Raw genomic sequence first — 22,409 nt, 5'->3', positions numbered from 1 at the left:
GTCTAATTCTACCTAAAATTCAAATGAGAAATATGGATGCTTTTTCTCAGCAGCAAGAGGACTATAAATAGGCTATGTAAAAAAGTGATGATTCCCATCTTACATTCTAATCAAACTGCATGGCTTTCCTATAAGACGCATTCAATAAATGTATACGGATGGGCTCAGTATTTACAATATATGATGGACTCAGATCTGATACCTGATAAGCACATGCTACACTAAGAAAGCATCAAACATTTTGGAACTCTGACTTACAATTCATAAGACCCAACTCAGCCTCCTTACAAGATGCACCTCTTTGACAAACTAAAGCACTCTGCTTCCTATTTTAATTATTTTTCCCATTTAACTGTTCCCACTACAGCAGAAGAGCCTGTACTGCCAATCTACTTTCAGAAAGTTAGTTGAAAGCAAAATCTAAGTCTACCAAACTCCACAACTGGGTTTCTCTTAATTGAGGTTACTTTGTCCTTAATTCTCAAGATTTTCTAGCTAGCCTTCATGATTTAAATTGTCCCAGAACAAAGTAAATGTTGCAGCTGTTCTGATAAGGGAGCAGATGCACTGGACTTTCTTTAGGCCTATTTCCTGGTCACATCATAGAGCAGCCAATTTTCTTTCCAGCATGGAAAAGGGATTTAAAACGGGTAGAAGCACTTGCACTGAACTTAAAGAAGCTGGGGATCATGCAAAAAGTGCTTGTGGGGACATTTGAATTGAGTCTTCATTTTAAGGACCATTAACACTGAGACCACGTCACTTTTTCAAGCACAGCAAGCTAAAACACATAGTGGCAAAAATGCTGATGAATTAACGCATGATATTGGACAGTCAGATTCACCTTATTTCCAGCAAGATAAGAACTAAACTCACATAAAGAACACACAGTTTATGAAAGATCCTACTTGGAAAAAAAAAAAGTGGTTTAACTCATTTGTGTAAAGCTGGAAAGAATGAATGTTCTATTTAAGATGTTTACCAGTCCTGAAGTTTAAAATAAACATCTTCCAGTCATACTACAAAAGCCCATATGGAATAAAAATGTGCAATGCTCAGTCAAGCTAGAATTCTTGTTCCTGGAAGGCTCTCTTACACTATGTCATCTAAACACTGAGATACCACCTACTCTGGGAACAAGTGAAATAAAAACCAGCTACTTCCTTCCATCTCATGGCTTGATTCTAACATAATCTTTCATCTAACTAATCCTTTTCATTTTCTTTGCTCCTGATATCTATTGCCTCGTGACAAAACATGCTGGAAGTGACAGATGCACCAATAAAGACATAGTTTACATTGGCTATTCTGAATTCCTCTGTAGCCCAACACTGCCGAATAACATCAGCATATTCAAAATACGCATCTTGTTCCTCACTCCCCATATCCATCACAGTACTTGTGCACTTCCTTCAGTCACAGGACCGCTGCTGCCAATTTCTTGTGCTCATCCACAGGCCATCACTACCTCCTTGCTCCTGGCAATACAGCCACCTGCTACAGCAGCACTGGCTCTGAAACTAAATTTTAAGTCCCTGGGGCCCATATGACTCTTGCTCCTAGCCCCAAGAATAATCACAGGTTCATCAAGACTCACTTGGACTCGATGTAATGCTTCGTCTGTAACAGGAGTATAACTCTCTGAATGCGAATGCCCATTTTAACATGACAGTGTAAGCTAACAGGTTTAAGCTCGAATGCCTGGTGTTTGAAGTGAATCAAACTTACACTTCTGTACTCTGCTCAGCTCTTAATAATCCAAATGGCAGATTTGTTGAAAAGTAACACAATAGTTTCAGTTACGGTGTTGATTAAATTTGTTTATAATAGCTAATATACATAGATAAATAGAAACTCTGAAGCAAGGTCCTTATTTTCCTGGTTATGTTGTAAGGCCCTCATAATTTACTGTAGACAGACTTGGAACTCTTAACAGTCTTCTGTTTGACTAGCCACCACATCATTTCACTCCCATGCAGCAAAGCCATGCAGTGGCTCGTTGTTAGAAAGTCAGGTAATTATTTTGGTTTTGAAACGAATGCATTGTCACCTTAAAATATACATACACCCAACTATACAGTGACAGCAAACAAACTGGCTGAAGCAGCGTGCTGTGAAATAAAGGACAGACACTACCTTAGCTTTGAGGAAAACCAAAATCTGATGTCCTCACACGTCCTGAGCAATATAACGTTCCTTTGGTTGTGATCATCCTTGGAGTTATATTTAAAGTCTTGGGCATGTGAGGTTAACACTCACTCCCAGCGTTATCCTGGCAAAACTCCTAACCTAATGAAGTCCTAATTAAGCAAAGATGAGATAGGAAACAAAGTGAGAGTTATGAAACAAAGTGAGTGTTCTTTGTATTTGTGCCTGATTATGAGCATCAATACTTGTGAATTCAAAAAAGAGATAGCGCGAAAGACAATTCCTTCAGGGTTCAAAGGCAGACCCTTAAAGAAAAAGAGAACAGCTTTAGAATTAGATCTATTCGTGAACGAAATCCAGTATTTTCTATGAAAACAATGATGGGGGGGAAGGCAGAAAACACAAACACATTAAGAAATACCCTACTGCGTCACACCAATGGTCTATCCAACCCAGTATTCCCTGTGCTCCCTCCAAATATCATCAGATGCTCATGAGCTTGAGCACCCCCCTTGCAGGTCCCCAGCATCCACAATTATATTACAGACTACCTTCCCTGGAGGCTTGACGCCTAAGAGGTTTTCTATTTCCATTTTACACAACTTCATAGTCAGCCAAAAATAAAATGAAGGCTGAATAGCACCCCAGTGAAGTACTTTAACTCCTTCTATTTAAGGCTAACTCACAAAGAAAATAAACAAGCCTCTGAAGTGAGGGTGTTCCTCTGCTTTCTTACAATGTTAGCAGTCCATTCAGTAAAGCTCTAAAGAATGTTCCCGAAAACACAAAGAACTCTTATAAAAATCAATACTGTTGGGATCCTTTCATGAACGCATAAAAGCAGCAATAGGAAGTATAAAAATAACCACCGCACATTAGCCACCTAACCAGCTCTGTCAGGAAAAGTGACCAGCGGCTCACATTTTAACCTCAGGCTACAAGGCTCTCTGCTACATGTTTTTGAAAAGCCCCATCACCTAACTAGATCCTTACAATATGTGAATTTTGGAAACCACCAAACAAGCCCCAGGAACGTAACGTGCGCGCTTCACAGCAAAGTGAAACCCTCTTACTCAGCACCAGAGTTGGCACGAAGCGCACGCCAGACCCCGGCGGCACCTCCAGAGCGCACGGCCTGGACGTGTGAGACCCCGCGGCCGCCCCGAGGGGCCCGCCGCCGGCCCCCGGCTCCCGCCGCTTGCCCCGGCGGCGGCCGCACAAGACAAGACATCTCAGCGGGCGGCGCGGAGGGACCCGGGGCGCCTCCACGCCAGAGCAGCTACCCCCGAGGCGGAGCAGAAGCCCCATCCACGGCCTCAGCGGCACCTACAGTGACGCGGCCGCCGGGGGCGGAAGGCCGCGACCCCCCTTACCAGCGGGCCTCGGCAGCGGGCCGGCACAGGCGGGAGGGCTGGCCGCGGACGGCAGAGGGCCCGCGGCAGCCGCCCCCGCCCGCACGCCGCCGAGCGGAGGCCCCGACCAGCGGCCAGGCGCGGCGGGACCGCGGCCTGCCACTCGGCCCGCCCTACCGCTCCCCAGCGGGGCCGCAAGCAGGCCCGGCGGGGCCAAACGCGCACGACGACCAGCCGCCGAGGCGAGCCACCCCCCACTCTGGCCCATCCCGACCGACGCTGCGTGGGGCGGGCCGGCCCGATCCCACCGCCCCGGCTTGCCCGCGGGAGGGCGGCGGCCGCCCCGCTCACCAGGGAGATGGTCGTTGTAGCCGCCATCTTGTCCACCCCGTCGGCAGTCGGCGAGGGACTCTCGCGAGAGCTCCGTGGTGCGCGCCAAACGGGAAACTCTCGCGAGCGCTCCGCGGCGGCGGGGAGAACGTCTCGCGAGAACTGCCGGAGTCACGTGGCCTGAGCTGGGCGGGGTGGTCGGGCTGGCGGCAGCAGTTTCCCGTTGCACCGGGCGGGGCGGCTCGGAGGGCTGTGCCTGGGCTCTGCCTGCCCCGCCCCGGCCCGCCAGCCGCGGCCCTCGGTGCCCCGTGGGCCCGTCTTCCCCAGCGCCGTGGCGCGGCGGAGCCCCGGGGGGTCGCGGGCCGCACCGGGCTGGGGCTGTACAGGCCTGGTCCTGCCCCTCGTTGGCAGCAAGTGCGGGACTGGCGGGTCGGAGCCTGCGGCGCTGCTGCTGCCGCGGCCAGAATGCTCTCGGGCGGGCCCAGGAGCTGTTGCTGCTGCCAGCTCTCAAGGCTGGCCCGTCTTGCGGGCAAAAGCTGTGCTGTAATGAGCTAGAGGCGCTCAAAACGGGGAGCCCTGACCCTCACGGGGCGGTCCGTGGTCGTTACGTGGGCATCAGAGTCGAGAGCCTCTGTTAGCTGTTGTGGGAGGTCAGTAGCCAAATACACAATTTGCGGGTGGATCCAGGACCCATCTGCTGAGAACTGAAGTGTTGCCCTGGTACCTCAATTTGACCCCAGCCTGTCTGGCAGGTCCAATCTCTTGCATCCAAACTTAAACACAAAGGCAAGGTCAAAGAGCCTGTCACATGGGATGTGAGTGCTACTCTGAAATAGGAAGGGCCCCAAAGAGACATCACTTCCCAAGGTTGCGGTTCTGCTTTAAAAAGTAAATGCCATTAGTAAGGGATAGAGAAACGTGCTGTTAGACCTGACACTTAGTTAAACTGCCATGAGAACGTTGCAGCCTCTTGGTCCCACCGCAGAAGAGATGCAAGAGCAAGGAAAAGCTATGAGAAGTTTGTGATTCTGAAAGCCTATCTTATAAAAGATTTAGAAAGTTCAGGCCAATAAAGCTTATCAAGAGCACTTCAGAGACAACTTCACATCTAATTACTGTTATGATGAGATAGTCTTGCATTGCAGAAGTTCTTTTCATCTAGGAGATAAAGGTACAATACCTGAATTGGAACATAAACCAGTGTGCCTTATTTCTAGCCTAAATTTAAGTGACAGCAGCTAACAGCTGGAAAACATTATTATTATTGAGACATAGTGGATTCCTACATAACGCTATCTTTAAAATAAGACTAGACACTCTACTAAAAGGTGTGCATACCACAACTATAATATATGGGCAGGAATTACAATCCTAATTAGCCAATCGGACTTGGCTATCAGTGTCTGTGGGCACATCCCCTTTCCTGCGTGACAGGACTCCCAAGAGTCATGTCTGGCTGGCAAGTATGAAGGCAGGATTTCCATTCTTGTGCTGCCACTGGTATTGCAAAGAAGGATGAGTGTCCTGCCGGACACCAAGCTGACTGACCCAGCAATGCGCCCTTGCAGCCAAGAAGGTCAACGGCATCGTGGGCTGCACCAGGCAAAACCATGCCAGCTGGCTGAGGGGACTGATCCTTCCTCTGCTCAGCACTGGGGAGGCACATGTGGAGCACTGGATCCAGTGCTGGACTCCGTGGGACAAGACAGACATGGACTTACTTGAGCAAGCCCAGTGAAGGGCCACGAAGATGCTGAAGAGATGGGAGCATCTGTTGTAGGAGAGGCTGAGAGAGCTGGGGCTGTTCAGCCTGGGGAAGAGAAGGCTCAGGGGATCTCATCAATGTGTACAAATATCTGATAAGAGGGAAAAGAAGATGGAGCCAGGCTCTCCTCGGTGGTGCCCAGTGACAGGACAAGAGGCAATGGACACAAATTGAAAAATGGGAAACGCCATTTGAACATAGGAAAACGTGTTTTTTTTCTGTGAGAGTGGTTGAACATGGGAACAGTTTGTACCCAGAGACACCCCGTCTGTGGAGATGCTCATACCTGACTGGACGTGGCCCTGGGCAACCTGCTTTAGCTGACCCTGCTTGAGCAGGGAGGTTGGACTAGATGATCACAGAGGCTGGAAGGGACCTCCTGAGATCTCGAGTGGTCCTCTCCACCCTCAACTGTTCTGTGATTCTGTGAGAGCAGCCTGTTGCATACTGGAAACGCCCTGCAGTAGCTGGTTAATGAACTCATCATTGCTGAATGCAGCACAGCCAGTAGCGGGGAAATCCATTGGTCAAACTGAGCCGTGACAACGTTAAATCAAAGAAATCAGTCGGGTGAAATGTGTTAAAGAAGAGCTAACTAGCTCATCAGGGAAATGAGGCAGTTGTGTATGAAGGAATTTCTCAGTTTGCAGAGGCAAGTGCAAGCTTGTTCTGGAGAAAGAGTGATTTCTGAATCAAGCAGCTATATGGTGTTTCTCCACTGAATTCTCTACCCAATTTGCCTGACTGTGGATAAGTCTGTTGAACTCAGGGAAGCTATTTCACATCTTCCTAGTCCAACTGTAAGAATGACCAAGAAATTATTGAGCGGTTTGCTGAGTGGAGTGCTCTGATGAGATGAGCTACTTTCAGTGGCTTTATTGATTTGTCAGTTTGTAAAGTCGGTACAGCATAGCACAACTGGGAAATACAGCACAAGTTGGCAGCTCAGCATAGCATCCTAGCATGGCAGACCCAGCCCAGCGTGATACAATTGGCGCAACACCGCGAAGCGCAGGCAGCGTAATGCAGGCAGTACCACATGGAGGACCTGGCACAGTGCAGAACACCAGCACAGCGCAGCATGATACAGCTGGTTCCATACAGCACAATGTGAACAGCATGGAGTGGCACTGCATGGCTTTTGCGACACAAATAATTCCTATTTGCACTTTCCACCAACTGAACCTGACGTGCTCAGCAGCTAAGATGATTGCCCCTTTCTCCAGGCTAATGACTGAAGTTCCAAACACCACAGGAGAAACAGGGAAGGAAGAGACATCAGGGTTTTTCCCCTTAAGATGCCATGAGATTTTTGGAAGGCCATAAGACAAACTGGGGAATGACAAGGGTTCTGTTCAGCACCAGTGGAGTTTCCGCTGATCCACATGTTTGGATCCAGCTGGTGGATCTGGATTTCTGGAATTTCTTCTCATGCCATATCAAGCCCAACTCATAAAGTCCTCTCTTCAGCTTACACCAAGGTGTGCAATTCTAATTACAAGGCATCACAGTGGTTCATCTGTGCTGGGGAAACCTTAACAGAACAGGAGAAACTGGGTATAAAGAATTGAATGTGGCAGACCAGAAACTGTGCCAGAACTTTCCAAGCCTGCTCCTTTCCTCCCCTCTGCAAGTGTTACCAGCTGGCAAAGAGGAAAAAAATAGCTTTGGGACCTGCAGTGAAAAAAGCTTATCATCCCCAGAGGGAAATTTTATCAGTTTGGGGGATTCTTGCAGCAACTTTGCATCTTCACACTCACCATAGGGAAGGGGCTTCAGGGGGTGCTACCCCACTCCCCCATACCTCACAACTCCCTTTGGCTTCCTGCTTCAGGAGTGGGGACCAGAACATGTACTCCTGCTTGGTCCCAACTCCTCCTGATGCGCATGTAATGTCTCGTGTTTGCTGATTACTCCTCCACTTGCTGTTGTCTTTTCACACCACGGCCCAGGCATATGCCCTTCAGGGACTGCAAAGGTTCAGTCAGGAGCAAGTGCCTGGTCAGTCCTGCTGGAGGAAGTTCGGTCAGGAGCCCCGCAGTTTCTTCTAGTCTGGTACACTTCCCGTCCGCTGTGGTACGGGGGGACGGCTCCATCCCAGACTGCCGTTGGGTGACTCACAAGGGAGGAGACCGGTATTTGTGGAAGGCATTTTCCAGGAAGTTAGCCAGCTTTTCACAGTCGTCCTAAAGCAAAAGAAAAAACATGCCAACAGTTTAGTTTGGCTGGGCTACCTTAGACACCTCCTTCCTTACCTGATTCCATCCCAAGCCACCGATTTCACATCTTAGTTTTGATATGAGAAGAGAATAACTGGCAAGCTCATCTGGAACATAGTACTACTAATTATCATATTTACTGAGTAATGCCAAATGACCAATCAAGAATGGAACCTTTTTGTGTCAGGTGCAATATAAAGGCAAAAAAGCAGACAGTTCTTTGTAGCTCCCAATCTGAAGGAACAAAACAAGCTTCTTTTGGTTAAATTATTTTTAACTTAATTAACTGACCACTGGATCTAATATTATTTTCTATGGCCATCTGTTCTATAATATCCTCGCTGCTAACAAAAATAAAAATTAATGTCACTTTTTGTTGGTCTGGCAACTATTTTGTACAGAAATGTCTTTTCTGATGCATTCAGGGGTAGGTGGTTTCTAACAGAATTGGAATGCTTGTTCCTTAAGAAAGAAACTACTGAAATACACAGTTATATGTAAGGGATGCAAAACACCCCCACCTTGTATCATAGAGGGGTTTTCTAATGGCCAGAAACAAACTCAAAGTTCTCACTCAAGTGAAAAATGCAGAATCAGTTGTTTCCTCGGTGTTTAGAGGCACCCCTTTGTCAGAACTGCCGCTGAAACCTGGATTTTGAAGACAAGATTTGTTCAGCATAGGTGGTATCTTTTGTTAGGCCAACCCAACCACTATAGTGGGAAAACCAGGTGAACGTTTGGGTACACAGTCCTTCAGGTCAGAAACATGCTCAGAGTTTAACTTGGTATGAATCAGTTATACCATCTGAGAGAAAAGGTAGTCAGTACTTGTGGAGTAGGAAAAGATGTTAGAGAGGGGAAGACATGTTAAAAGGAGGTTATGTCCTAGGAGAAAGAGAGAGAAAGGTAATTTACAGTCCATGGAATGGAGTCCTGTGTGAGGTATATTCTACAGTACTAGGTTGCCCCAATGCCACGTATTTTCCAGAGCACAGGAGAAAGCTCCCGAGTGTGTCGGTGCCAAGCTGCACAGTCACCATGCTCAGATGAAGAAAGGAAGAAAGTTTAAGTGTACTTTTTTCCAGGTGTGCTGATATAATTTTTTTGCTCAGTGAAGCTGACCCCTTCCTTGGCTAATGTCGGTAACCAGAATGAGGAATTCTCCAAAACTTTGCCTACAGACCCAGAATTCCTAACTTGTACAAAATAAAAAGAAATACGTTTTTAATTCTCTCCATGCTGCCTTTCTTGGAGGCTATGTAGTAGTCTGAATGACTGGACTGCTCTGAATTATTTCTTGGGACTGTCTGCAAAGACGTAAGGGAGAGCCTGGAAGTTCGATGCTGGGGTAGGCCGTCTCTTCTGGCAGGCAGAAATCTGCAAAGTGAGTTAAAAGCAGCTGTCCAGGCAACACCGGCTATCGGGGCAATTCCTTCGGGAGATGGGAGGTGGCCTCAGCTTCCTTCCCTTGGCACTCCTCTCGTTCTCACACTCTGAATCACTGTGAGGCTGATGTAATTAACCCTGCCATCACAATATGACTGTCCCCTCAAAACAGCAACCTGGACTTAGGAATGAGCAAAGTATGGAGGGGGAAAAAAAGCCCCACGACATAAAAAGGAGTTGTTGCTTACTGCAAGGGGAGTGAGCACAGCACAGTGCTGCAGGCTGCCCTCTGACTGCTAGACGGGTGATGGACGAGCTCTTACTCCTCTGAGGCATGAGGACTCACACAGATTTGGGGACTGTGCTTGGCAGCACAGGGCATGCATGGCTGAGATGAGGAGTGGCAGGAGGCTTACCTCATGGATGAATCCATAATGCACCAGCTCTGTGGCCAAGTCCTTGGAGTTATCAGCTGCAGAGACAAGGAACGGTGAGAGCATGAAAATTCATACATCTCTTAGTTCTCCTCTACCAGTGCCCCTATCCCAACCCACAGCACACCTGCATTATGCTTCATTATGCTCTAGGGGCACATGCTGTATACTTTTAGTTGGCTAGGTAATTGCTAAGTAATCCTGGGGCAAACAGAGCACAGAGGTGGGCAGTCAGTGGGAGCTGAACATGGCACTGGGCAGGAATGAGCTCCAGACCCAAATCACACAAAGCACAACCGTCTTGGCAGTGTGTCACTTTGAGATTTTTGTGCTTGTTTTGGCTCAGCATGACTAGCAGGCAGGCCACTACCTGTAGGCAGAAAAACACAAGGAGCTGGTGAAGCAGCAACTCCCAAGCATTAATTTCCACGCTTTATGCTTCAGTTTTGGCTGTAAGGCGGTCAAGGGGCTCCAGCTGCACGGCCTCCCGGAGGCTCCTGCATGTTTTAGGAAGGATCCTGCTATGCTGGACGTACTCTGAGAAGCACCTTTCCCCAGAGCCACTGGGCTTCCTCAGAGGAGAGTCCACCTTCTCCTTTGAAAGGAGACTGCACCAGTGTTGGGAATGAGGGAAGAATTCACTAGCATTAACCCAAGAATTTCGTGCCACATGTCCCAGGGTGAAATGCATGTTCTTGACGGCCACTCACTGGACTCTCAAAGTTTACTTTAGAGTGCAGGCTATTACCATATGCCAGAGTGGTAATATAAAATATATAAGTTCAGGGTCTGAGTGGACAAGAACTGGTATTAGGGTTTAGTCTGCTCTTCCAGTACAAGAAGGAAAGAAAAGCTGGCAATAAACACACTCTGAGCCTAAACCTGACCAGGGTTACCAGGCAATACTTCCACATTCATGCACAAAAATTTACTTGCAAGTGAACCTACTGGGAAGCAAGTCGTAGCTCAACTGCCGATGCAATTTGTCCTCCAGGATCAGCAGAAGAGTAAGCTGCAGAAGGAAGAGAGTGCTCTTTACAAACACGAGTTTCTCCATAAGAGAGAAAGGTGCTGACTCTTCCATCAGCACTAGGAAGCGTTGGCAGTGGTGAGCAGGGAGGATGTTGGTAACTGCCAAGATGCTGGGTGTCTTTGGCAGGGTAGTTTGAGTGTGTTAGAGGAATGTTCTCTCAACAGCTACAGCTAACCTGCAACTGTTAAACTAGAGAGAAGTAGAGTTAAAAGATGTCCAGACAAAGATACCAAGGTCTTCCTGTCCTGCAGCCGGAGCGGGCTGGTGGCTTCATTGTTCTTCAGGCTTCTTTTATTATAAAGGGACAAGAATAAGTCCTTTGGGTACTGCAGCAAATGGGCTAAGACCAAACTTTGTCCCAGTCAGATACCAGAGATGGGTACAGAGAGCAGGTCTTGCCTCAGTGCCTCATGTAGAATAGGAGCTGACTACTTACATGCCACTGGGTCTTGTCTTCATTCAGCTCCATGTTACATTGCATTTGCACCACCTAGAAGAGGCCAAAATCAACATCAGCTTGGATGCAGTCCCTCTGGCTCCCCCAGCCCTGCTTCACTTCTGCTCTCTAAGCATGACTCTCAAATTCCTACTTAAACCCCTGAATTCCAACTGCCAGCCTGACCTTCCGCTTCTTCCCACGTTTCTAGGAATTGTCCGGGTGGACCAGCTGAGGGTTAATTTAGTCAAGTATCCAGCAGCCATCGTCAGCTGACTGAGAGGCGGGTAAGGGAGCCCTGCACAAGGTGCAGTTCTGGGAAAACTTTACAGCCAGGATGAATTCTTCTGCTCCATTTGCCAAGGGTAGGCTTCCCCCTACAGCTTTGCCCAAATTCTTGGGTTACGTTTTAATATTGTACTTGTTCATGTCCTTATGGGATGACCAATCCTTGAATCAGACAAAAGACCAAAACTGAAATCCTGAATATTATTGAAATGACGGTTGGACTTGAAGATCCTAGAGGTCTTTTCCAACCTTAATGATTCTATGATTCTGTGACATGGATTTTCTTCTGCAAACCCGGCATTGCATTGCATTGCAGAACATTTAGATGTGTTAGATAAATATGGCATTTTATTAATTTGTCAGCTTCAAGTTCCTGTGAAGGAACTGGGTCAGCTTCAATATGTCAGCTTCAAGCTTCAATATGTCAGCTTCAAGTTCCCATGAAAATGGTTCACACCAGAAGTCATGTTGTCTGGGCAAAGGAAAGCCAGAGAGAGCACGCAATTGGGCAGCCCAAAAGACAGGAAACCCAGCGAGGAATCAACATCCCTGTTCCATGCAGAGTTTAACAGGGATTAATTTATATTCCTCGATTTCAAGCTTATGCTCAGAGGTGAGTTGTGTGCGTGTTCCTTCCTCTGGCCCAGCACATGTCTACTACAGCTCCTCCCTATGACAAACATCCCTGGGCTCTCTCAGTCAGGAAGCTTGCTGTCCTCTATCCTTTATCATCTCCAGGCCATCCATTTCTCCAAGAAGAGCTGACCGGTGTGACTGTATGCCCAAGGTGGGTGCTGTTTCCTTACACGCTGTCTGGCCATGTGCTCCTTTATATACTGAATTACACTGAACTGCACAGCATCTTGCAGACATCAAACAGAAGGCTGATGATGTTTAGTGCATTGTTGCCACCTGCTCCCCACCTCTCTCTACCCGATGCCCATGATCAAAGTATCATTTAGGTGGGAAGGGACATCAGGAGGTCTCTAGTCTGAGCACCTGCTCAAAACAAGACAAACAGTGAATTCAGACCAGGCTGTTTAGAGCTCTACCCAGTTGTGTTTTGAAAACCTTCAAGGCTATCCCATACCCTCTCTTAGCCCCTGGTCCACTTTTTAACCATCCTCACCATGAAAAAATTTCCTTGGATCCATCCAGCATCCATATTTTCGTGCCTCTCAGAACAGACAAAGGGTCTGCATTGTAGCTAGCTCATTTGGGACTTGCAGGTTTGTCCAGCTGCAAGTTTTCACAAAATCTGTAGAAACCCTCTGCCTCTGAGATTACTGGCCGTTTGTCAAATTGGGTAAAAACTGGTTAGCTGAACACATTGGTCAGACAGAGAATGCACTTGCAGAATTACCTTGGGGTGCTAGGTGAAAAAGCAGCAAGGTGAAAATGCAAAGAGGGGAAAAGACATAACCGTGTAGGTTTGCATTTACATTTCTCTAATGTATCCGATGGATCAGCACAGCACTCTCACTAAAAATAAGCACTGAGCAGTATGAATAAAGCATAAGTTAAGTGCACTGAAAGCTGATTCTTAGATATGAAGAAACCACCATGGATGTACTTTTTGAAGGGAGGCATTTCACAGGATCTTGCAGGAATAAGACTTAGTCCTACAGAGCATTTTTACCATTAATTCAATGCAAATATGAAATTGCATTCACATCATCCATGGTAACACAGTGACAGTGCCATAGGTGATTAATGATGAATGACTAGAAGCATCATTACAGGGGAATACCCACACAGGGAAATAACTGGTACAAAATGGTTTTTTAAGAAAGAGAGATGCACACAGGCCAATGAATTCCTCTGACTGCTCTAAGTGATGGCTGGCAGTTCAGGAGACAGAAGCCCTTGTAAGAAGTGCCATGCCTGAGCTATGCCCTGATGATGGCAGCCAACAACCTTGTCTCCCCATACGCATGTCAGTAAAGGACAAATGCCAACTCCTGCCCCTGTAAAGGAATAATCCCTGGCAAGGACACAGGCTGGGACTGCTTAGCTGGCACAAAAGCTCTACTGGCTCTGCTGGAAACACTCTGGGGTCATGGTGGGCAGCAGGCGGGATATGAGCTGTGATGTGTCTTGGCAGCAAGGAAGGCCAACAGCATCCTGGGGCGCAGCCAGGATATTGAGGGAAATAATTATTCCCCTCTGCTCAGCACTTGTTACGCTACATCCAGGTACTGCATCTGATTTTGGGCCCCTCAAAAGACAGACATTGATAAACTGGAGCAATGGGGGGCCATCAAAATAATCCTGGGCTGGAGTGTTTGCCCTCTGAGAGGAGGCTGAGGGAACAGGGCTTGTTCAGCCTGGAGAAGACAATGCTTTGGAGGATGCAGTGGCAGCCAGCCCATACCCATGAGGGGGTTACGCTGCAGTGTTGAACTGCTCTGTTCAGCAAGGGATTACACTATGGTTCTGGAAGGCTTCACTTCTGCTCAAACACCCTTGCATTGTGTCGGCCCTTCCCTGCCCTCCCTGCCTGGCACCCCTTCCACTCTGCACTCTCGCCTGTGCAGTGCCAGGCAGAACAGGGCCTGATCTCAGCTGGCATATCAGCATGCCACTGCAGTGTCAGTACCATACAGATTTCAAACCTACACCCCAGCAACGAGGCACAGAATATCCCATGCCACAGAGGTGCCTGTGGACGTGTGAGGAGGGAAGGCAGAGCCAAAGAATCAGAGGCAATGGGCTGCTCCAGACGGTCTCAGGTGAAATGGACCTCACTAGCTCAGCCAAAGGGACCGTCACAGTCCTGGGACAGCCAATGCAATAAGAACAGCTCTCGCCTGGGCTGGAGTTGAGTGCATGGCTAAAGGGAGAGGCATCCCTGCAGTAGCGTGTTGGGAATGGAGACCGTGCACCTGCTCCCAGTGGGGAATCCGTCCCCACCTGGATCTGACCTTACCTTCCTGGTCTCCACATCAAAGGGCTCTGGGGTGGGAGTCTTGGCTTTCTGAGGGTCCTCCTGGGGCTGGGAGAGTGCACGTGGGAGGGCATGGGGTCTGGAAACAGCGAAGTTCATCAGGGGATAGATCCCATTCCTGGTACAGACACAGAGGGAGGACGAACAGCTGAGCCCTGTCCTCTTACAGCCCTAGCAACACAGGTCAGCTGCGGAGGACCATGGCCCAGATGAGGGATATGCACCCATGGAGGGCATTGCTGGCAGGCAGGCGGCATGGTGAGGCAGGCCACAGAGCTCCCCTTGCCCTGGCACTGCTTCCCAGGTCTGCTCACCCTGGTGGGGACCACAGAGGGCATCACACACGACCAAGTACTGCTGTACAAATGGGATGCTCTACATGTGCTGCAGCACAGTCCCCTGACTCTGGATCCATGTTGCCCAGGGAGCTGAGGGCAGAGAGGTGCTGGGGACCAGAGCTGGGTAGACACATTACAGGTCAGCCAACATCACCTTCATGTATGCCATCAGGGCTATTTCTCTCCCTGGAGCTGAAGCAGAGCCAGGAGTGCTGCAACTCAACTGTCTGTACTTTCAAAGGCTAGCATGGACCCTGATACAGCTGGCCCAGATCAGCTGCCACCCTCCCAAACAGCATCCAGGAGTTAGGGGGCAGGGAACAGGCAATTCAGATGTAGGTGCTGTCTGGAGAGGAGAACCTCTTAGCAGGAGCACAGGCCCAAAGAATGAGGTGAGTGAAGGGATCCCAGGGACATGCCCACAACCCACCTGACGTCTTCTAAGAATTTGTCAAGTTCAAGGAAGGAGACCTCTGAGTACCTGGGAGAGAAACAGGACCGGAAGATTACTGGGAGAGGCAGGAGGGAAGAGCAGTGTGAAGGACTACTGTGCCATGACTCCAGGATCACCAGGCTGGATGCAAGTCCTGGGCTCTTTGGCTATGGCTGCTCTGAAATCTCCCCCACTAAGCCTCACCTCCACTGTGCTCCAGGCCGACCCTCTCTCCGGATCTCTGCCATCACCATGTTCAGGTCCAGTTCCTTTATCTTTTCCTCCACCACATTCTCTGGCATCAGATCTAGGGCAAAGGCATAAAGGGGCTGTCAGCCGGGAGGTCCTGTAAGGCAGACTCTGCAGCTCAGACCCCAGGGAAGGTCTATGCCTTTCTCCCCAGGCTCTTCCACATGCCCAGCTCTGCTGGGGCAGCAGTACAAGCGCAAATGGGGCAGGGTGGTCTCATGGTTACTCACACTGGTTGTTGATGAAGCAGTGTGCTGCCAGCAGCTTAAGGGAATGGACCTCAAAGAGCACCCGGTGGAAGAGCAGGTTATTAGCTGTTGGTCGCTTATCTGGGTTGAGGGTCAAGCACGACAGAATGAATTCCTGAGGGTCAAAGAAAAGGCATAAACTGGAGGCAAAGCAGGACGTTCCCCGGCTTCATCCCCACCACTGCCAGCCCCAGCTCCCTCTCACACTTGCATTTCCTGGGAGCCAGATCTGAGTGGCTGTTGCTGCCAGCAGGCAGCCGCAGGGCAGGGCAGGCAGCGTACAGAGCACCCAAGCTGGGAGAGGCAGCAAGCACTGCTCCAGGGGACAACATGCTGCTGTTTACCCATCAACAGCCTGGCCACAGGAGCTCTGCTCCCTGCTTGCTCTCATCCAGGGAGGAGGCTGCAATGCAAGCCCAGCAAAACACTGTAAGGAGAACAGGCAGGGGTGTATCCCAGCAGCCAGCCAGGATCAGCTCCGGGAGCAGTGACCCACCCGGAAAGATGGTGGTAGGACTGAAGAAAGGGCAGACTGAGCCAGCCGGAGGGATTCCTGACAGCAGGAGGATGGGAGGGATGCATCTGCCTGTTTCTGCTCATTGGTGGCAGAAAATCAAGATCCTCTGCCTCTTCTGCATGTTGCAGTCTGGGGACTTGTCCTCTTTAACTGCTCTGTGCAGTTTCTATACAGGTCTCTGGCTAGGGCTATTCAGAATAAAGGCAAAGACCGAAAAATGATCAGAAGGAAGATGAGACACCCACACGACCTAACCCCTCTGAATCAGGTGTCCCAAAGACCGCCAGAGGTGAACAGTGACACCGTTTGCCCCTCTTGCTAAAGGCTCAACAGAAGAAACACTCTCTGGGACACCATGCAAACAAGGGGACTTTTGCATCACAGGGCGTAGGAGTTACCATGGGATGCCTAGGGGAATTCTGAGCTCAAACAAGAGAACTTCGGGAGTGTACAAACTTATTATGGGACATTTTGGAGATGGGCCAAAGGAAGAGCAAGGGAGGTACTGAGGTGGGTCAGGGAGGAAAATGGAGGGGGATAAAAGGTGCCAGCTGCTTGTAAGCACAGTGCTGGTCAGTACACTTCTCTGGCTGAGCCCTGCATCTGATCATCTCAGTCTGTCCTGTCTTCTTATTAAACTTTATTCCTAAGTATTTACAGTGTAAGTTTGCTCTCTATTCTCTGTGAGCACGTGTGATCCTTTAGCACATGTCAAGCTGGCCTAGCTGGTAAGTGAGATGAAAGCTTGGGGAGAGGGTGTAGATACCAGACAGATCATGGGTCTGATCGATAACAGGGAGACCTGTGGGATGGGGCCAGATGCCACAGTGACCTGTGAAAGGGCTTGCCTTGAGCATCGGTACTTAGAAGCAGGATCCAGCTGTTCATGCTGTCTGTGCTGGACTGCTTGCTGTTGGCCACGTCTGTACGCCGCGTGTGCACGTGCACTGCTGGGAATTCGTGCTCAGCCTTACTGCTGCTAGGGCTGGCAAACAGGGCTGAGGACCAGCCTCTCACCTCAGCCAGCCCAGGACAGGGGAATCCCCATGTCCGTCAGCCCACCAGATTCAGCTGCCCTTAGGTTTGCAGTAGGTTGTTGTCTCTGTTCCCCTTTCCCAGCACTGGTGTGACCTGGAGCATGCAGGAATGCCAGGCTGGCTGTGACGTTCTGGATGCCAGCCCAGACGAAGGACCCTTAAGGGGAGATTTACACCCCAGGAGGGATGCCTGACCCATCTGTGGCTCAGGCTACAGGCCGGTGGCTCTGTCCCCGAGGCTCAGCCAGCTGCACTCACCCGCATGTTGGGATCGTCCACAGAATGTCGTGCCCGCATGATTGCCTCCTCTGAGACCCGCGTGTCCCCGTTAGTCTGGATCTCCAGCACTGCCATCTGGGGAAGAAGAAGTGCAGCCCTGTGTGCACGCAGCCAAGCCCTGGGTCAGTCCTTGAGGGCTTCCCAAAGGGACATCTCCTGGCAGGGTGGCAGCTGTGGAGCTCCTCACCAGGACATACAGCCTGGCAGGCCTGTCTCAGGTTCTGGCCATAACACTGTCCAGAAGGTCCAGAACTCCTGGGCCTCCTGGTGCTCCCTGGCTGCTGTGTCCCTGCCCTCAGGGCCCATTTCTTGCCCACCACAGCGTTCCAGGCTGCTCACAGGTTCCCAGCAGGGCAGACAGGGGAGGCTGCTCCCTGAGCACTGTGCAGACCCAGGGACAATGCAGACACCACCAACAGCCCCAGAGTCTGCCCAGGCAAGGTGTGCTTGGCAGTGCACATCTTCTGTGGAGCAGCATGGTCTGTCCTTGCCCTCTGTGCCCTCCCTTCCAAGGGCTGTCACAGCCCAAGGAGGAAGAAGAAGCACCAGCAAAGATGGCTGAGAGGCACCAGCCAAGCACAGAAGTGAGTTAAGCCTGTTGCTGCACCCAGGGCAGAGTGGGCCATGGCAGCAGAACATGTTTTGCTGAACCCAGCAGAGATGTCTCCATTGCTGCAAGGGATCCCCACAGCTCACAGTGAGGTCTGGAAAAGGGCAAGGAGACTCCTCAGGAAGCTCCCTAGGCCATCGCAATCCCCAGCAGGCTCAGCAAGAACAATCCTGCCCTGTAACCAGGGGTCACTGCAGGTTCCCAGGTGCTGCAGCCATCCTGCTCCGTACCTCCAGTGCACACATCCCGAAGGAGAAGATGTCCACAGCAGTCCCGTCAGCCTTTTCTGCAAAAGCAAGCCAGAACCACGTCAGGCCAGAGGTACAGGCCACCACTCGCTCACTCTGGGAACAGCCCCCTGCACCCTGCCTCATCCCTACAGATGCCTCTGCCCACAGACCCCTGCGCTCACCCCTGCCCATGCCTGACCTCCCTCTGCCCATGCCTGACCTCCCTCTGCCCATGCCTCTGCTCATGCCTGCTTCCCCCACCTTGGCGCACATTTTCTCACAGTTTCCTGCACAAACCTTTCCCATTTATTCCCCTCAAATCTGCACCAAAATATTCAAGATGGGGATCACATAATGAGTTTTCACATGGCACAAAGATTCTTTACTCTTTTTTTCCCTAATCGTTGTAACATTTCACATGCTTTTGAGTGTTCCTGGGCTATAAGCTGACCTTTTCAGAGCTATCTGTGGTCATGCTCAGATCTTGTTCCTCACCAGTAATTGTTAATGCCCGGTCCATTCCCATGTAGGTGCAGCTTTCTTTCCCATGTGCATAGCTCCACACTAATCAACACTAAATTTTACCTACAATGTTATCACACAGTCATTCATTATCTCAAGATGTTCTGTGACTCATGGCCAACAGCTTTAGTTATGAACGCACCGAATAATTCTGTATTGCTGCAAACATACTGTGCCCACACCTCGCACAGGACCCCCCCTCCATGTCCCTCTGGGCGCCCACACTGCCCGCAACCCCCAGCAGACAGACCCCGCACTCACGGCCGTACTCCGGGGGAAAGAAATGCAAGTTGCGTAGCTCTTCCCTCTCAGTTCTGATGGGGCTTCGCAGGTCATCTGGGAGGGCTGCATCGGGGAACAAGAAATGTTCTGCATCTCAGCTCTTCTAAGGTGTTTCCCCAGGGTTGTGAGGACAGATGGGTGCTCCAAGGTAGCAGGGATTTCTGTGTGCACTCCTGCTTATGCAGACTGCCCATGGGGCACTTGGTCCCCAAGGAGACCCCTCTGCTCCCAGGACAGGAGCAGCAATTCCCTGAGGGACAAAGGTGCCCCTGCCTGCAGAGCCCAGGACCGCTCCTCCATGCCACAGTGCCTCACTGACAAGAGGCACCCAGAGTCTGCGGGGGAGGAAGGTCAACCCAGGGACAGGACATGGGCTGGGAGAGGTGGCAGAGGGACACTCACCATTTGCAAACACCCTGTGCCAGACTGCAGGTCAGCGCCGATCCGGAAGCAAACAGGTAAGAAGGCATGGAACAGAGGACAGAAACAGAAGAGAAGGTAACTCCAAGCCTTGCATGGGTGATCCCCTGAGGGACCTTGCAGCTCTTGCCTAGAAGAACCCCCTCGGGACACCACCCGCATGACCCCGCCACGTCCCTCGGTGGACAGCTTCCTCCTGCTGACATCAGCACTTGGAGCCGTGGGCCTGCGAGGGCGGCAGCTTCCTACCTGAACCAATCTTTATGAGTCCGTTGTGCTGGATGAAGATGGTGTCGCTGGTGAGGTTGCCATGGATGATGGGAGGCTCACAGGAGTGCAGGAAGCTGGGGAAGCACAGAGCTGCCCTGAGCACATTACCTGTGCCCAGCCCAGTGAGAAGCAGGACAGCCGACAGTGCAAGCGATGGCAAGCTTACCTGAGAGCGGACAGGATCTGAGTGCACCAGCGCTTCCAGGCCTAGAGCAGAGACCAGAGCTCTCCATCAGACGAGACACCCATCAGAGCCCAGCAGCCGAATCAGGTCATTCCTACCTATTACCCAGTGACTGGGGAAATCAGCCCTCCACTAGCCCTGCAGACACTTTTATTCAAATATGAGCCACACACTGTCCCAGCCACAACAGTCTCCTTTCCAACCCCTGTTCAAAGAACACCACCAAAGCTGAGAACTCATCCTTACTGGCAGACAGAGCTCTCCTGAGCCCCAAAACCCTGGTGGAAGCAAGGGCAGGCACATCACAGAGGGGGCAGAGCTAGCTATGGTTGCGAGGGCCATTCGTATGGTTTTCTCTGTGCACACCAACACTGAGTCTCAATTCCAGGAGTGCCTAAATGCACTGGTGTGATACTGAACTCAAACTTCATTGGAGGGCTTGCAAGGTCAAGCACAGGTCCCCCAGAACGGTCACCCAGCTCCTCAGTCACAGCCAGCTGAGACCTGCCTGCAAAACCATTGGTCAGACCCATACTGAGTAGATTTGCAGGTGAAACTGGTCCCTTCAACCCAAGTAGTAACCTAGTCAACAAGTCCACCAACCCTCATTGAGAGTGGTGGAGACACAGGCCTCCCAAGGCACAATGCAGACCCAGGAGCAGTCAGCATTGCGCAGCTTAACTTTGCTGCAGCAGCTTCCAGAAGGTTCCCAGCCTCAGGGTCAGATCCTGACAGCAGGATCCATTTCTGGGCTGTCCTGGAGAAGTTCTGCTCTTGCTCTGGCCCTCACCAAGATGCCATCTCCTTACAGTGGAGAGTCCCTGGGTAAGTCGGGGAGCAACCATACATACTTGCTGAGCCTTAGAAGAGACCAGAGACCCTGCCTGTGCCAGTGGGCACAGGGCTCCCCACTTCACCTGAACACCCTGTGCTGCTCCCAGAAAACATACCCTGGCATTCATGGCCTTGTGGTTTTTCTTGGTTTTCTTCAGGAACTGTTTCAGGCTGCCTGAGGACACGTATTCTGTGATGAAGATGACCTGGGAGGGAAGAGAGGTGTCAGCTTCCCAGCCTCCCTGCACAGCCAGCGCCGTGCACAGCCCTTGGGCTGCACCAGCCAGCAGCGTGCAGCCAGCGCTGGCCCCGCACGTGGCTGAGGGCAGGCTGCTGGCAGCAGTGTCCCGGGGAAGGAAGGGGAGTCTGGAGGAGTGGAATGAAGAGTAGAGGTGGAATCCCCACCTGGCTCCCACTGGCATCCCTCCCCCAGCCTGGGGACCCCCCAGACACTTTGTCTCCCTGAGTCCTCCCTACCCGCGCCTTCGAGTCTTTCACATCCAGCCAGTATTTGTGAAGCTTTACGATGTTGGGGTGATCCACAAGCACCAGCTGCTCAAACATGGTCTTGATCTTTTCCTGTGGGGAGAGAGAGGACAGGTGAGGTGGCAGGTCCTGGAACATGGCAGGACATCTCCAAGAGCAAGGGAACCTGGGGCTGGGGAGCAGGCTGTGCCCCGGTCACAGGGAAAGCTGGTTTTGGGGTACAGAGAACACATGGAGCTGTCTTTGAGAGAGAAGCCAAGGGAAAGCAAAATGCCACACAGACAGGAGCACAGCATGACAGGCTGTGATTAGCACTGCTGACCAAGGTGTGCTGCTGCCCGCCAAGAGCAGGGACCAGTGCTGCTGCCCAGGAAGGTGTGGTGGGCAGTCTCTGGGGAGGTGGGCACGGTCCCACTGGGGAGGGATGGCTCACCTCGTGTGCTTTAAAGGCCTTCTTGTCGGTGAAAAGCAGCTCATTCCACACCACTTCCACACCCTCCTCCGTGTCCATGGCAAGGAAGGTGCTCTGGATGCCTGGCATGTTCCCTTGATTCACCTGTGAGACATAGCACGGCATGAGACAGCCCAGCTGCAGCCCTGCCCATGGCTCCTGGACCCACTGATAGCCCCACGCAGACGCATGTGCTGCATGGACAGTCTCTGCTACTGCTCCTGTGGAGGACCCCAGCCTACAGTAGGCTCTGGCCAGGACACAGTGAGTGGAGCAAACCCCCACCCTGCTGCCTGTTCTGCCCTGCCCTCAGGACCTGTCTGCCTGGGAGCTGAGGCATCACAGCAGCCAGCACTATTTCTCCTGGATGCACAGGAGACAGCCAGTGATTCAGAGCAGTTCCCATGCCAGCCCCTCTCAACTCTTCGAGCCCAGCGAGAAGCTGTGGTGAGTCACCTGCTCGCCCCACTCCTGCACAGGGACGGGGACCCCCATGTGGACCCCACTTCCCAGCAGCCGTGGGGGAGCAACCCACAGCCATGGCTCATGGTCACACTCATGTTGGACAGGGCAAATTAGAAGGTCCAGACAAACCAAAGCCATAAAATATCTTTTTTAACATCCCAAGGAGACTTGAGGCACCCCTCCGTGGCCAGGGTCTGTCTGGTGAGTTCCCATCCC

The 22,409-nt window shown here is 51.0% G+C and overlaps 2 protein-coding genes across 5 annotated transcripts in view; both read right to left on the bottom strand.

The window, feature by feature from the left end:
* Positions 1-3,959, bottom strand: part of PUF60 (poly(U) binding splicing factor 60) — a 30,287-nt gene extending 26,328 nt beyond the window's left edge. For 2 of the 4 annotated variants that reach the window (XM_075086090.1, XM_075086092.1), the window contains exon 1: positions 3,852-3,959. In XM_075086090.1, coding sequence (XP_074942191.1) covers positions 3,852-3,878 — 27 coding nt within the window. In that variant the 5' untranslated portion in view covers positions 3,879-3,959. The remainder of the gene's footprint in view (positions 1-3,851) is intronic. The other 2 variants (XM_075086091.1, XM_075086093.1) reach the window with 1 other exon arrangement.
* Positions 3,960-6,424: 2,465 nt separating this feature from the next.
* Positions 6,425-22,409, bottom strand: part of NRBP2 (nuclear receptor binding protein 2) — a 29,862-nt gene continuing 13,877 nt past the window's right edge. The window contains exons 2-18 of the mRNA XM_075086095.1: positions 21,711-21,833; positions 21,269-21,370; positions 20,908-20,997; positions 19,940-19,980; positions 19,753-19,847; positions 19,486-19,509; positions 19,063-19,146; positions 18,280-18,335; positions 17,419-17,514; positions 15,589-15,721; positions 15,314-15,416; positions 15,107-15,157; positions 14,321-14,456; positions 11,104-11,157; positions 10,583-10,646; positions 9,617-9,672; positions 6,425-7,781 (exon numbers count right to left, since the gene is read on the bottom strand). Coding sequence (XP_074942196.1) covers positions 7,713-7,781; positions 9,617-9,672; positions 10,583-10,646; positions 11,104-11,157; positions 14,321-14,456; positions 15,107-15,157; positions 15,314-15,416; positions 15,589-15,721; positions 17,419-17,514; positions 18,280-18,335; positions 19,063-19,146; positions 19,486-19,509; positions 19,753-19,847; positions 19,940-19,980; positions 20,908-20,997; positions 21,269-21,370; positions 21,711-21,833 — 1,377 coding nt within the window. The 3' untranslated portion in view covers positions 6,425-7,712. The remainder of the gene's footprint in view (positions 7,782-9,616; positions 9,673-10,582; positions 10,647-11,103; positions 11,158-14,320; positions 14,457-15,106; positions 15,158-15,313; positions 15,417-15,588; positions 15,722-17,418; positions 17,515-18,279; positions 18,336-19,062; positions 19,147-19,485; positions 19,510-19,752; positions 19,848-19,939; positions 19,981-20,907; positions 20,998-21,268; positions 21,371-21,710; positions 21,834-22,409) is intronic.

The sequence above is a fragment of the Phalacrocorax aristotelis genome, chromosome 2 (assembly GCF_949628215.1).
Source record: "Phalacrocorax aristotelis chromosome 2, bGulAri2.1, whole genome shotgun sequence".
Taxonomy (NCBI): domain Eukaryota; kingdom Metazoa; phylum Chordata; class Aves; order Suliformes; family Phalacrocoracidae; genus Phalacrocorax; species Phalacrocorax aristotelis.
The sequence above is the reverse complement of the archived record's forward strand: the minus strand, read 5'-3'. Positions and strand labels throughout refer to the sequence as shown.